At 39.7% G+C, this 15,561-nt stretch overlaps 1 protein-coding gene across 1 annotated transcript; it reads left to right on the top strand.

Annotated features, from left to right (window-relative positions):
- Nucleotides 1-1,061: 1,061 nt before the first annotated feature.
- PLAU (plasminogen activator, urokinase) lies at nucleotides 1,062-15,013 on the top strand. The gene is made up of 10 exons (XM_042460886.1): nucleotides 1,062-1,189; nucleotides 1,798-1,855; nucleotides 2,344-2,448; nucleotides 3,967-4,141; nucleotides 5,703-5,794; nucleotides 7,154-7,346; nucleotides 8,744-8,886; nucleotides 10,497-10,637; nucleotides 11,013-11,158; nucleotides 12,529-15,013. Exons 1-10 carry the CDS (start codon nucleotides 1,130-1,132, stop codon nucleotides 12,715-12,717), a joined length of 1,302 nt encoding a protein of 433 aa, XP_042316820.1. The 5' UTR covers nucleotides 1,062-1,129; the 3' UTR covers nucleotides 12,718-15,013.
- The last annotated feature ends 548 nt before the right edge of the window (nucleotides 15,014-15,561 follow it).

Below are 15,561 nucleotides of genomic sequence, written 5' to 3' on the forward strand. Positions count from 1 at the left end.
TCTGAGGATTCTAATTTTTTTTGGTGCTGTGTTCCTTCAAGCCATTTCTGACTTATGGCGACCCTACGGTGAATCTCTCCTGGGGCTTTCTTGTCAAGATTTGTTCAGAGGGGGGTTTGCCTTTGCCTTTGCCTTCTTCTGAGGCTGAGAGAGTGTGATTTGCTCAAGTTCATCCAATCGGTTTCCATAGCTGAGCAGGGATTTTAACCTAGGTCTCCAGAGTCATGGCACAACACCTAAAACACTATTCCATTCTGGCTCTCTGAATTATAAATATCCATCTCTAAACTGACAATACCAAAATTGCATAGGAAAGAATCATGCAGCTAAAGTGGAATTACAGCACTATATAATTCTGTATTGTGAATGAGCCCCCAAGTGAGTTCCATCAAATGATGACAGAGCATAGCAATCACCAGGAATTACAAAATGGTTTAAGAAACCATAATATGCTTGCAAGTATTTCTTTATGTCCATCACACTCTTTTGCATGCCTCCTCAGAACTAAATCTAGATGAAAAAGTGATGGGCATTGTTGCTTCAGTGTACATTTATTTTCACCTGTTGCCACCTATATTGAGACAAGTGTTGCAGGTTTTTGAACCTTGAAAACCTGCTTGTAGAAACTGCTGGCAACAATCATGTCATCTCTTTGGAAAAATTGAACATCTATCTCCAGTTCTGATAATTATGCTCATAATCGAATGATTATTCCTGTAATGTGGCCATTCTTGTAGGCCAGTAGAGCCTTGTGAGTTTGTTGCTAGGCTTGCCACAGCAAGTTGGATGGAAGGCATCATGAGAGAACAAGGCAGCTCTTGGGACTGCCAAGTGGATTTGGGACCAACAGACTTTCTGTTGATGGTCTTCAATTAAAAGATTGAGATCCACTGTCTAGTTCACTTTACAGCTCAGAACAGATATAAAAGAGCAAAGAAGCTTTGCTTGTTAGCATATCATCCTAAACTGCAAAGATAATCAAGTTATGAAATGGAGAGAAAAAATATAGCTCAGTTCTTGCCCCATATTACAAGCATGAACTTTTTCCTCCTTTTTTAGAAACCAACAGAAAAGAAGAACCAAAGAACTGAAGAAAACCACTGAAAATAGGAAGCTCTTAGCCAACACAATGAAGTTACTCATCATCATCTCTGTAATGCTGAGTGTTCTTGTCCCAGCTGGAGCATCGGTAAGTTTTGCAACTAGCGGCTATTCCAGTTGACAGCTGCTTGAGTTGATTTCCATTTTTGACCATTAATGCAAAGCTTCCCCTTTTGCCCTTGGTCCAAACTTATTTTTAGCCCCCTTTGCCTTTTGGTTTGTTTGTTTACTGTTGTACACATAACATTCTCTGCTATGACTCTGTCTTAGCACTTGCCATAAATGGCCAAATCTTTTTTTGAATGTATTTGATAGCAATTTGTTTATTTGTGAATTTCATTCTTCCTGGACTCTGCATCTTCTAGTCACATGTGCCCTTTCTTCCTCTTTCTCCATTTCTTCCTCTAACATTCTTCTCTTCCCTTCATTGCTCTTGAGCATGTCTTCTAGTTCTAACTTTTCTAGTTTCCTCATCTCTCTTTCCTCATCTCACATTTCCAAGACCTTGATTCTTCTAGGCCCTTCTGTCTGTCCTTCCTTATAATCACCAATGGAAGTTTCCCAGGTTTCAAATGGACCACCTTCTCACATTTAATGCATGAAAAAGTCAAATGGAGGGAATGTGGTTGAGAAGCTGCTGCTACACCTTCTCAATGCTTCCTTTAGAATAACTTGTTTTCTGTTATTGTTTCTTAGTCTCACCATTGGCTGACAAATCACAAGCTAGGAAGCAAAACAAAATATGAACATAAAGGTAAGGAAATCTTTCCAATTCTTTTTCTTGCCAACTGAAAATTCCCGTTTGACCAAGTGCCAAACTGCTTGTTGTTACGTGTTGGTTTGATGGGGCCGCTAGATTTTGTTATTTGTTATTTGCATGTAATGTGAGATTTGGTGTACAAAGTGAATGTTGTATAACACATCTCACATGGCTTTGAATTTTATATACAGTACAGTGGTACCCCGGGTTACGAATTTAATTCGTTCCGCGGCGCCATTCGTAACCCGAAAACCTTCGCAAGCCGAATAAGCCATAGGCGCTAGCGCAGGAAAGCCGCGATTTCGTGCGAAAAAGCGCCGAAAAGCACCAAATTTTTTTCGTAACCCGAAATAACCTTCGTAACCCGGAACAGTTTTTTTCTATGGATTTTTTTCGTATCCCGGGAATTTCGTAAGGCGGTGCTTTCGTATCCCGGGGTACCACTGTACTTATCTACCTTTCTTGGAATGTCTTGTTTACAGGTTGCAACTGTTTCAATGGAGGAACGTGCATCACCTACTACCTCTTTTCTCGAATGAAACGCTGCTTATGCCCTGAAGGATATAGTGGAGATCACTGTGAAATAGGTATGATTTTTTTGTTGTTATCTGCCTTCAGATTGACTTTGGGCTTTCTTGGCCAGACTTATTCAGAGTAGGTTTGCCATTGCCTTCCTCTCAGACTGAGAGAGGGTGACTTGACCAGGGTTGCCTGGTGGCTTTCCATGGTTGAGTGGGGATTTGAATCCTGGACTCTGTGACTCCTAGTCCAAAACTCAAATTGCTTAACCACACTGGCTCTCACTTCATTTGATTACCCTTGAATGCCCACTGTCTCACCTCCCTGTTCTGTTGTTCTTAAGACAAGGTATTCCATTTATCTATTTGATAGAGGGCAAGCAAATAAATACAACTCAGTAAAAATTAATTGTGACTAAAAATTCAGTCCTAAATGAAATAGCGAGAGATCCCAAAGTTCCTGCATCTGAGTTAGCATTTTCTGCCACTTATGACTTGTCAAAAGGGGTTTTGTCACACACATATAACTGCCACCATATCACTAAAGACATGGAGGCAAATTGGAGGTAAACTGGTTAAATCCCGTACAGAAATGGGATTTTAAAATCCACTTTTGCGGGTTGTTTTTCAGATGCATTGGCATCAATGAGAAATAACATGACATTAATCCAAATGCGAAGTCGACAAAACACACTCCTTTTTACTTTTTGGGCAGTTCCTGAAAGTAAAAAGGAACAGGTTTTGTCGACTTTGCATTTGGATTAATGTCGTGTTATTTCTCATTGACGCTAACTTTCTTTGAAATCTACCCACTTTTGCGGGTTATTTCTAATCTCTGTTTGGATTAACCCTGAACGTCGTGTGGAAAAAAAACGCTTTTGCGGGTTTTTTCCACTTTAATTCAAGTTTCTGCATGTGAAGTGTGTGCTAAAAGTTTGTATTGACCTTGAGAAATAATGCTTGGTTACACCTATGGGATTTCCCTCTTAGTATTAAAGATATATGAGTGCTTAAAGCCCCCTTGCCTCTTCTCACCTAAGGACAGTAAAGAGGCGCTCAGTTTCATCTTGTTTTGCTCCCTTAGATGGTTAATGCTGGACATAACGTCCGTCTTGCTTTATGGGCATTCTCAGTTCTCTCCACCATGAATACAGACAGATAATGTATGGAACCTCCAGCTTGGATCGTAATATTCTAATGCTGAAACATTAAAAAAGTTTAAGCCTTCTTGCTTAACAAAATAGAACACCCTTTCAAGTGAGAAGGCTCCCCTATATCTTTCTGCAGACTTAGAACTATCATTATTTTCCCCTACTGCTTCACATTCTTTATGTGTGCATTGGTGATTTTAAAAAATAATTTGTACTGCCATTTAAGGAATTTGTTAGTTGTAACAGACCTTATTATTGATTCAATAGAACTGAATATCTTAAACGTGACCAACTAGACGTTTTATGAGCATGTATCTGTATGTAAGCCACTTTGGAAGTTGAGAAATGGTATAAAAAAGGCAAGTGTGCCTGACACACACGGTAATAAATGACTAGTTGGCAATCAGCACTGAAAATAATCTTGTTTGCCCTTCAGATAATGAAAGTCCCTGTTATACTGGCAATGGGGAAGACTACAGAGGGACTGTGTCAATGAATGAAAATAATGAAAGATGCCTGGATTGGAATTCTCCTATGCTGCGGAGATGGCCTTACAATGAAGCCAGGCAGGATGCTATGGAGCTTGGATTAGGAAAACACAACTACTGCAGGTAAATGAAATGCCACAGAGTATAAAACCATGGCACCACTTATGTTCAACACATTTGTCTCTGTCCTCCTTGAAGCTGCCAGTAGAATTTGGCACATTCTTCGAAAATATTGGCTATGATATATATTCTTCTGAATAACCAGGTCTTTGTCAAAACTGCTAGGGATTAATTTCTACCTTCTTTATTGAGACTGATAAGGATTGGCTAGTATTCTGTATCAGCTACTTAGGACCTGGGCCAAAGCTAGGGTTGCAGTAGGGCCGATCGCTCACATGCTCCCAAACCCTATCGTGCGCTGCAGGCGCCATCTTGGCACATCCCCGTTTACACGGGGTGCACTATGATGACATCTGCCATGCGCAGTGCTCAAATGGCATGGCGCACAAGACGCGTCATAATGTCACACCATGGCATTATGGCTCCTGTTCTCCGGCACAAAAAGAAGCCCCTTTCAAGGCTTTTCGGGGCTTCTTTTTTAGCCATGTGTAGGCCACAGCATGTGGTTGCCACAGACTGCTTCCAGGACAGAAAGGGGAGGCGTCTTGCCGCCCATTTCTGCCAGTCTGTCCAGCCCCTTAGTTAGGTATACTTAATGTAACTACTTAACTTAATTAAGTACACATAACTAGGGAATTAACCTCCTTCGTCTCATGTGGTTAAGTAGTGACTGTGAATACGCAACCGTTTCCAACTTACTTTACCTGACATTAGTTGCATGAGGGAGAAGGAGATCCATTTTACTGGCAATCAGAACACAGATTAATGATATTTCCATCACATCTGCATGGTTAGGGATCAGGCAGGAGAGGTTATTTAGCTAAATATACTTAACTAGAGAGTCAGCATGGTGTAGTGGTGTAAGCATTGGACTATGACTCTGGAGATAAGGGTTTGATTCCCAGCTTGACCAAGGAAACCCCACTGGGTGACCTTGAGTAATTCACATACACTCAGTACCCTGTAATAGGGTAGGTTGGAAATGAATTGAAGGTACACAACAACAACAACAACAACAACTTCGACTAAGTAGCTGATACAGAATAGTAGCCATTATTCATAACAGATGTGTCTGTTTCAAGAAAATGTAGATCTGTGGCGCCTTAGAGAATATCAAATGTATTGTGCCACAGACTTTCATGAATACAGTCTACTTCATTGTGTGGTTTTATTTCATCAGTTAGAGGTGAGTATGTGTGTGATATAAAGATTATGGTGGGAAGAGTGAAGAATGAGTTCTAAAAGGTGAAGGAGTTCAGTATACACACTACAAGCAATGGTAATGACTGTAACAACAGTTAATTGCAAACTGTGGTTAGGTGATAATATAGGCATCAACTGATTAGCATATATATTATGATTTTTTTAAAATTCTATTTTATAAACCACACAAAATTAGGTTGCATCTCTGTTAATGAATTTATTCCAACTAGTTTGCATTGCAGTCTGTGGGTGAAACTTAGTTCTGCTGTTTGTTAATTTGAAGAGCCTTTGCCAACTGCTACAGGTGGTTTCTGCTATTACTGAAGATCAGTCTCTCTGAAGGCAATGTTCTGTTTTCCAGAAATCCAGATGGCCGGTCCAAACCATGGTGTTATGTTAGGAAAGGATATCGAACCTCCGAGACACCATGTGATATACCTACATGCATAAAAAGTAAGTTGTTACCTTTGCAGAGTGCCAGATACTGTGAATCTAAAAATCATGGTACCTTCAAAAAGCATCAAACTTTTATGCTTTAAGGGCTAATTTTACAACCATCTGCCTAATGTACAAACTGTATTCTCACTGCACTGTAGAGGAAAGGGAGAAACAGGAACAGATGAGAGACAATTTGAAAATTAGCATTCTGAAAAGCATTGCAGGATAAAGTCTAATATGATCCCGGCTGTGTTAAAAATTTGACTATAAATATTGTCATCATGAAGATAACAATTTCAGGGGAGCCAAAACGTTAGTGGGGGTGAGGAAGAACTGTGCCCATGTTGTTGCCAGCCTATTCTTTCTCCAAATGGCTGCTGGTTCTGCTTCTGCACCATTTTTTTCAGTGGCAAATTAAGTCAGATCAGTGCTTCCAGCACCAGAGTTACTTCATGCTGAATGCAGAACCACTTGTAACCCCTTCTCAGGGAGGCCCCACTCCCCAGTTTCTGATCTGGGGCATTTTTCATAGCATGCAAAAGTGTTTTCACAACATGCAAAAGAGAAACTTTCTCATTTCAGCTCAAGCTTAAATTTGATCTGCAGTAAGCTCATATGCAACTGGGTAAAATAAAAGAGCCAATGGGCAGAATGCAATGGCAAACCTCCTCTGAATAAATCTTGCCAAGAAAACCCCATGACAGGGTCTCCATAAGTCTTAGAGTCACCATAAGTCTGAAATGATCCGAGGGCACACAGCAACAAGGAAAAATGTCCAAAATCCTGTTGATTAACCCGAACTAGAGTAGATCCACTGAACCAACTGTTTAATGCTGGGTCAAAACATAGCAATTCTTTCACTGAGTTGACTCAAGTAAGATCTATCAATAGGACTGAGGCCCATGTTGGGCAGAGCTGAGGTTCAGACCAGGCAGCAGTCCTGAAGTCTGATTAAAACTTCATGAAGAATTAAGCATCTCTAAGTATACATAATATGTATTATGTATACTTAGAGATGCTTAATTCTTCATGAATAGTAGCATCACGCTAACATTGTCATACTAAACATGTACAGGATAAAAGCATCACACTCCTATGCATGCCTCCTCAAAACTAAATTCCAGGGGCCATTCACCCTACAGAATTATAGTGCTATAATTCCATTTTAACTTGCTGAGTGTGTAGATCAGCTCGAATCTTAGCTCATTAATATATAATATATAAGCCATTGGTGAAAATTGGCAGTTTCAGATGGATGTTGTATTACTTGGAACCTAGTTCATAATTTGAAGAAATAGCAGGGAGGAGCTCTCTGTTGTAATGTTATGTTCTTTGTTGGGTAAAAACCTTGGGGCTTTTTTCTGTCTTTCACAGAATCAACATGTGGCCAGAGGAGCCTCGGCAGGACCTTTAAGATTGTGGGCGGGCATAAGGCAGCCATTGAGTCTCAGCCTTGGATAGCAACTATCTTCCAATCTAGGAAAGGTGGTTACAATAATTTCATTTGTGGTGGTAGTCTGATCGATCCATGCTGGGTCCTTACAGCAGCACATTGTTTTGAAAGGGGGTAAGTACTATATTATCAACTTTCTTCATTTCTAGGTGGGCGTTCTTTAGTCAACATCCAGGGAAGTAGAAGTAGATGCAAATATATGTTCATTGATGAGCACACAACCCATATGCTTATGATCGTATTCTGGGATCTTCAGGCTTTGGGGCTGTTGGACGTTTGAAAGTTTGAGAAATGTGCTGTTATAAAATGGCTGTCATAGGGCATGTCCATCTTCAAAATGTCTGTTGTGGCAAGTATGGCCCATCACATTCCATAAAAGTTAAACCAGGCCCACACTAAATAAAAGTTAATAACTAAAGAATTATAGTGCTGTGATTCCATTTTAATTGAAAGGGCGCCATCCTATGGAATCCTGGGATTTAGAGTTTAGGGAGTGATATACAGATTTCTCAGCTGGAGAACTCCCCCAGATCCTCCTCAAACAACAAACCCCAAGATTCTATAGGATGGAGCTATAGCAGTTAGTGGAATAACAGCACTTTAATTGTGTAATGTGAATGGGCCCCTGATGAGGCTGAAAGGCAGGTATCTTGTCCAAGAACCTGAGTATAAGGTTCTCCTGAACATAATAGTAGTCTCCTAAATACAATCTGAGAGAGAGCCAGCATGGTGTAATGGTGTGAGCTATGACTCTGGAGATCAGGAATTAAATCCCTGCTCAATCATAGAAACCAACTGGATGACCCTGGGCAAGTCATGGTCTCTCAGGCTCAGAGGAAGGCAAAGGCAACCCCTCTGAACAAATATTGCCAGGAAAACCCCATGGTAAATTCACTGTAGGTTCACCATAAATAAGAAACAACGTGAAGGCATACAACAACAAAATGGTGAGCAGAAACTTATTTTCTAGACAGGCAAAGCATTGAAATTAAATAACAAATTACATGCCCATGGTTTCTGGTTTCATGGTAGAGGTGCGGCCTGAGCCCCAAGGCATAAACCCATTTGCTTTACAGTTCTCTTTGTAATCCAGTATTGTGTACTTACAAGCATGTCTTCTCTCTCTCTCTCTCTCTCACACACACACATACACTTAAATGTGGGATGTAGAGAATTAGTTGATCTGAAGAGTTTCACAATTTAGAATCACATTTTTGTGGCTATATTTCTACTTTTATCTGGATCAGAATGAAATGTTTTAAAATATATTTGTGAGTTTTAAAGGGCTGGTACATGTATTCTTTTTTTTCTCCTAATAAAGTGTTATGAAGTCCAAATAAGAAAAAAATCAAGCACAGTATAAATTATGTATATTAATAAAGATACAGAATTAAGGACAGTGAACATGACCATAAGAGAGCAGTAAATGAGATTGCAAAAAAAGTTTGGTAGACATTTTCCTGGAATTCGTGGTTTGATTTTTTATTTTATTTTTCCCCGATTCTTTTCAGCACCGATACATCCAAGTTAACCGTTTTTCTCGGAAAGTCCGCAGTGAATGTTACTGATGTAAAGGAGCAAAGATTTGATGTTGATAGGCTTATCACTCATGAGAGGTTTTCAGAAAGAAGAGTGGACTACGATAATGACATTGGTAAGATGACATATGAAAATTTTCCTAGAAACTCATTGGCATTGCAAAATAAGGGTGCGCTTAAGTGGAAAAATGCCTACAATAGATCATTTTACATTGCTCTTGTGTGCCTTCAATACATTCCCAACTTAGAACAACTCTAAGATAAAGTCATCATAGCATAGTGGATTGAGTGTTGGGTTGTTTCTGGAGACCAGAGTTCGAATTCCTGCTTAGCCATGAAAACCCATTAGGCAGCCTTGGGCAATTCACACACTCTCAGTCTGCGATAGGGTTACCTTACATTCACCATACATCAGAATTTACTTATAGACACATCACCACCACCACCGCCATCACAACAAAGGCAAACCTATCGTGGGTTTTCTTGACAAGACTTGTTTGGAAGAGGTTTGCCATTGGGTGGGAAAGTGTTACCTGCCCAAGATCACCCAGTAGGTTTCCATGGCTGAGTGGGAGTTCAAATCCTGGCCTGCCAAAGTCCTAGTCTAATACCCAAACCACTATACCACTCTGGCTCTTTTTACATATTCTGATATACTTATTTCATTCACATCTTGGCAGAAAAGAGTACTGGAAAACAGAGGTGTGAAAGAGCTCTCCTTCTTTCCCTACACTAGTTCTGGGCATTCACTAGCAATTTTGAAAGAAGACCAGAGTATTTTTATGAAATTATTGTGTGAATGATGGCAGTAAATTTTATTTATACCTCGCCTTTTCCCCAAAACTGGGACTTGAGAGGCAAGTTTGTTCTGAGAGACAGATAAGACAATTTGTCATATTTCTGGAAAGTGCTTGAATTTCCAGAAGCCAGAGACTGCCAAGATATGTTCATGGAGACAATGCTGGGACTAGTAGTTCAAAAACAATTCTTCCTGGGTGATTTAAGTACACTGTTATCTCTAGCCTTCAACAACTTGGTAGTGTACCTCATCTGCAACTATGGTGATTCTACAACTGGGCATACAGAAACGTGGGGACCAAAGATACACATTACAAAGTCAATTGATATTTTTATTGTTATTAACAGTGGGTTGGATCTAGGTTTAACCGCACTTTGCATAGCCACCATGGTTTGAGCATTGGACTAAGAATCTGAAGACCAAGGCTCAAAACTCTGCTGGCTTTGGACACCCACTGAGTCACCTTACATTCTCTTAGCCTCAGAGAGAGACATAGATAAATCTTGCCAAGAAAACCCCAAGATAGAGTCATCATAGGGTCCCCTAAGTTAAAACAACTTGAAAGGCACACAACAAAAAAGAAAGCATCCATTAAGGTCAATAGGACTTAACTAGTCACAACTAACTTAGGTTGTATTTGTTTTAACAGATCTGTTCAAAGTGTAATTAAATCTTCTGAATCCAAACCACTTGGTTTACTGAACATAGTACAGTAAATGAAAGAGAGCCCTTTGTTATCTTAATCTGTATTGAATCTTACCATCTAAATTATTGTTTAAAGAGCAAATGCAGTTATATAAATAAAATATGTGCAATTGTCTGCATAAGCAGTTGGAATACATGTCTCCAAATATTTATTATTCTGGGTTTAATCAGATCTAATGGTGGAAAACACTCTATATAACATACATATTTATTCTTCTTTAGCCCTAATAAGGATCAAATCATCCACTGGCCAGTGCGCAGAAGAGTCACACGTTGTCAAAACCATCTGTTTGCCACCTCAAAACTTACAACTGGGTGAAAATTTTGAATGTGAAGTTTCTGGCTATGGAAAAGAAAATAAGAGTAAGTGGTTGTTTTTTCCATTCCTGTCTTTTCAAAACAACGCTACCTGTATGGTATGTGTGAATGACACTCTTTGGAGATATGTTTTATATATGTTATATATAGCAATATGTGTTATATATTCTGAGAATACACAAGAAACTTGTCTCCTCTACCTTCTGTTCTATACGAAGAAATGAATATTCTGTGTTTAGAATTAACTTTGGAAAATCAGTCATGTATTTGATGTGGTGTTATCCACTAAAGTGAGGCTTAGGAGTGCAGACTCAGTAAGGCAGACTCAGAAATTCTTCCTCAATTTTGACTCTATGAAGCAGAGAACAGCAGATTTCATTGAGAAGGGTCTCATACAAATGTTGTGTCTTTTGTTTACAGCTGGCATTTTCTATTCGAGGATACTAAAATCAACTAATGTGAACTTGATATCTCAATCCAAGTGTCAGAAGTACTATGAAGGCCACACAGTGAATGGCAATATGCTCTGCGCTGGCGGTCAAGACTGGAAGACTGATTCATGCAAAGTAAGTTTCCTTATGTGTCATTTGGAATGGCATGGCAAATGCAATCTGTGGGCCCATACAGACAGGCCAAAATAAAGCTGCTTCGGGTCACTTTGGAGGTATGCTGCTTAAATGACACACATATCTTAAGAGACCAGAAGCTGCGCCAAAGCCACACTCCAGTCCTAAGGACTAGAGTGTGGCTTTGGCACCGTGTCTGGACTCTTAGGACGCATGCATCATTTAAACAGCATACCTCCAAAGTGACCCGAAGCAGTTTTATTTTGGCCTGTCTATATGGAGCCTATGTGATCAAAATACTTCTCCCTAATGCATATGTAGAGAGCCAGCATGGAGTAGTGGTTTGAGTGTTGGACTATGACTCTGGAGACCAAGATTCAAATCCTCACTGCACCAAGAAACCCACTGGGTGACCTTGAACAAGTCACACTCTCTCAGTCTCCGAAAATAGCAATGGCAATCCCTCCCCCAAGGCATTTGCCTAAAAAACCCATGATAGGTTTGCCTGAGGGTTACCATAAGTCGGAAGTGACTTGAAAGCATACAACAACAATGCATATTTAGAATGCTTTATTAAATTTAATTCCATCCTCCCCCCACGACTGGCTTGCAGTTGAGCTGTCCATTTGAGCAGCAAGAAGCACAGGGTTATTCAGTTCTCTTGTGCCTTAGCAGTGTGGTGATGAGGGGCTCCTTGATGCCAGTGTTGAAGCTGCTGTCACTGAGCCCCATTATTGTAGAAAAGGAGTCACTGCCATATTTATTTATTAAAATATTTCTATCTCATCTGCTATCATGAGAGCTTAGAGAATCATTCAATTAAAACAATATAAACAATTGAATACAATTCTGAACAGACAGTCCAAGATAAAGCTGCTTCGGGTCACCTTTGAGGTATGCTGTTTAAATGATGCATGCGTCCTAAAAGGCCGGAAGCTGCAGCAAAGCCACGCTCCAGTCCTAAGAACTAGAGTGCAGCTTTGGCACAGCTTCTGGACTCTGAAGATGTATGTGTGATTTAAACAGCGTACCTCCAAAGTGACCCAAAGCAGCTTTATTTTGGCCTATCTGTTTGGGCTCTTACATAGAAGAAAAGAAAAGACTGCTATAATTTGGTGATTAAAAGAAACCAGTGTTGATGCCCATCAGGCCTACAAGTTGAGGGCATTCCATAAACAGGCCACAGTATCATAGAACATCCTACCTCATGGATCATGTTAAAAATAATACCAGAATTTGTTAGATGTGTGACTTTCTTCCCTTTAAATGCACCTACCTCTTCAACTCACATCAAGCTCTTGACTTGGCCTCATTTATACTGATAACAGTTTGGAAGTACTATCCATAATTCCTATGTTTTGCCTTTTCAGGGAGATTCTGGTGGTCCCCTCATCTGTGAGTCCAATGGCAGGCTGATGCTATATGGTATAGTCAGCTGGGGCGAAGGCTGTGCTGAAAAAGAAAAGCCAGGAGTCTACACCAGGGTCACAGAGTACATTCCTTGGATTGAATCCCACATGAATGGAGTCCATTTCAAAAGTTACTACCCTCCTAAATGAGAATGGAGGCTTTCCTTGAAGCATGATGTTGACCAATATGCTTAAATCATGGCAACTGAGCCAAGTGCATTGAAACACCAAGTCTTGTCTTGGAGCTGATGCTTCTTGTTTAGAAGTGACTTTTTCTAATTCTCATAGATTTAATGGTTATCACTCACACCATTTTGTCTGAAGCAGAATTCTGCAAGCATCACTGTGAACAACAGAACGACTCTTCTGTGGAAAAATAGCAACAATATCTAACATTTTGGCAGTCTTTATAATCTACAGATTACAGTATCAGTATCAGGAATCAGTATTATACTACACCAGTAGTTTTTCTGATACAGTTTTAAAATGAGTTCACAATGTCTTAACGGTTGGTGCCATCTTAAAAACGAAACTACCAGTATCCATTGCACTCAATGGGATTTAAGGGAGCTGTATAGCCTTATTACTTTCTATGAGAGTTAAATGACCTCAGTTTTCTCTGGATTGTCAGTGATCCTGAAAACCTGGAAACAGGTTTGATGGCAAGTAAAAGGAAAAATCCTGGAGCAGGAGTGGTTTCTGGGAGTCTGACAGCACCCTAGTATCTACTAAAAGAAGAGCGAAACAAATATTTAGATACAAGGAACCTTCTTGAAATAGTTGACTGTCTCATAATGTAAATTGTACTTTTACCCTTTTTAGTTCATATCCTTTAAACCATGGCAGAAGGACAGTTCCAACATACATGAAATTAAGACCGAGAAACTGTGAGTTATCCAAAGGGCCAGACGAAGATATTTTGCCACCTCCAAGTGATTTTGCCATTATCATCTGAGAGGTTTGCAGCTCTGCTAAGTTACCAAAGCATCACTTCCAAATTGCATGTTGTTTCATTGGTGTTCCTAAGAACAGACCTTGAAAAAGTTAAGTTTGGGGATTAAAATCCCCCTAATTCCCCAGCTAGTATGTTCATTTTTTAAATTATGCTTTTCACTCAAATGCTCATAGCTTGGATTGGTTTCACAACAGTGAAGGCAGTTCTACTTGTCCATGATAACTCAGTGAGTTCACATGAAAACAGGGGACTGAGTCTAGATGCTCCACATCTGAGTCCCCCAGAATGTCACTGAGCAGAATGTCTCTTGGTAAGGGGCACAAGCCACAAGGAAGTTGCCCATTGCAAATCCTACTGAAACGAATTAGAATACTAATCTGATGTTCACTTGAAACATTAACCTGTTAAAACATTTCTGACATTTTAATTTTGTTTTGAAATGAATTTAGTACAAACTTAAATGTTTATTATCTGAAGCACATTTTAAATCATTGTGGGTTCTGGATTTTTGTTTTAAGCAGTAGCTTTCAGATGAACAAGTTTGGTTTGCAAAGGAAATATACATTCCAGGGTTTTGTTAGCTCTGGCGTAGTGCAAGTACAAACCCACAGCAACTTCTGAGAAGAATGCTGTATTGTAATACGGTTAATTAATGTATTTGCCTTCCTCCCAAACACATCAATACATACTTATGTTGGCGTTAACATAGTCTCTCTGAACCCCTGGTTTCTCACTTAAGGTATGATCCTGTAGAGTAATGACAGTATTCTAGCCATATGTACTTAAACAAACAAACTGATATCCTAAGATACAAGGCACTATACAGAATAGGTCTAGGCAACTTGGCATCCTCCAGAAAGTTTTGACTACAAATCCTATCAGAGACAGTGAACATGGCTTATATATGAGGTTAATGAGAGTTGTATCCCAAAACATCAGATGGAGTTGCTTATATCTCATATAGATAGACAAGAGATTTAAAATAGGTTCCCTCTCAAGGAAATTTGGGGATACTAATCATGAGAAAAGGTGCAGATGTGGACAAGGAGGCTCTTTAAAAATGCTAATTAAAAAAACAATTCCCAGAATTCCATGGGGGAGATCAGAACAATTAAAGTGATGTGAAACCAATACATTTTGGCAAAAGAGCTATGACTGTGGTTTTACTGTCAGGTTCTCTCATTCTCAGGGGTGTCCCCCATTTGTTTTCATATCTGAAAGCCTTTTCACTACCCTTTACGGACTTTGCAAAGTCTTACACTCTGAACTTTGAAAACATAGGGATGGGCTTTAACTTACATGGGTGTTCCCTTATAAATGAAGAACTTTTGTAACATTTTGTTTAGCAATTTAACTGTTTTCTAAATAGTAGACAGGTTTTATAATATATGTCTGGGGGCTGGAACCCCTATTTTTATTTAATAATTTTACTGTATTTAAATTATTCTTTGTAAATCTCAGGTTTTGAAAGCTAATAAAATATCACTGTTATGTGGCGTTCCCGTTTTTATCGCCTTTGATTTGCGGGTGCAGTATTTCTTTTATTTGTGACTTGTTCTCCTTTTAGATTTGTTGTATCTTATTCTAAAGCCATAGTTTCTACAATGTAAGGAAGTCTGGGTGACAGCCACTGCAAGGAGCAGGGGTCTGTTCCCTGTCAATCAGCAGACTTCAGACTGACATTCCCACTTTCCCTTGCACTAGAAATCACTTGTGCGAGGGAGAACTGCAACAGGGACACTGCTTCTGACTGTCACACTAGAGATTGTTCATGGGACTGGGTGGGAAACATCAGTGAGATGCTTCCTAAACAACAAGGGGAACAGACCACTGTATCTCACTGCAGTGGCTTCCTGGCATGTGGATATTGGAGGATCAGATCAGGAAATGTTACAAAGGCCTGTTACAGACTGCCAAAATAAAGCTGCTTTGGGTCTCTTTGGAGGTATGCTATTTAAATGATGCATGGGTCCTAAGAGTCCGGAGGTCGCGCCAAAGCCACACTTCATTCCTAAGCACTGGAGTACAGCTTTGGTGCA

The sequence above is a fragment of the Sceloporus undulatus genome, chromosome 3, assembly GCF_019175285.1.
Source record: "Sceloporus undulatus isolate JIND9_A2432 ecotype Alabama chromosome 3, SceUnd_v1.1, whole genome shotgun sequence".
NCBI lineage: Eukaryota > Metazoa > Chordata > Lepidosauria > Squamata > Phrynosomatidae > Sceloporus > Sceloporus undulatus.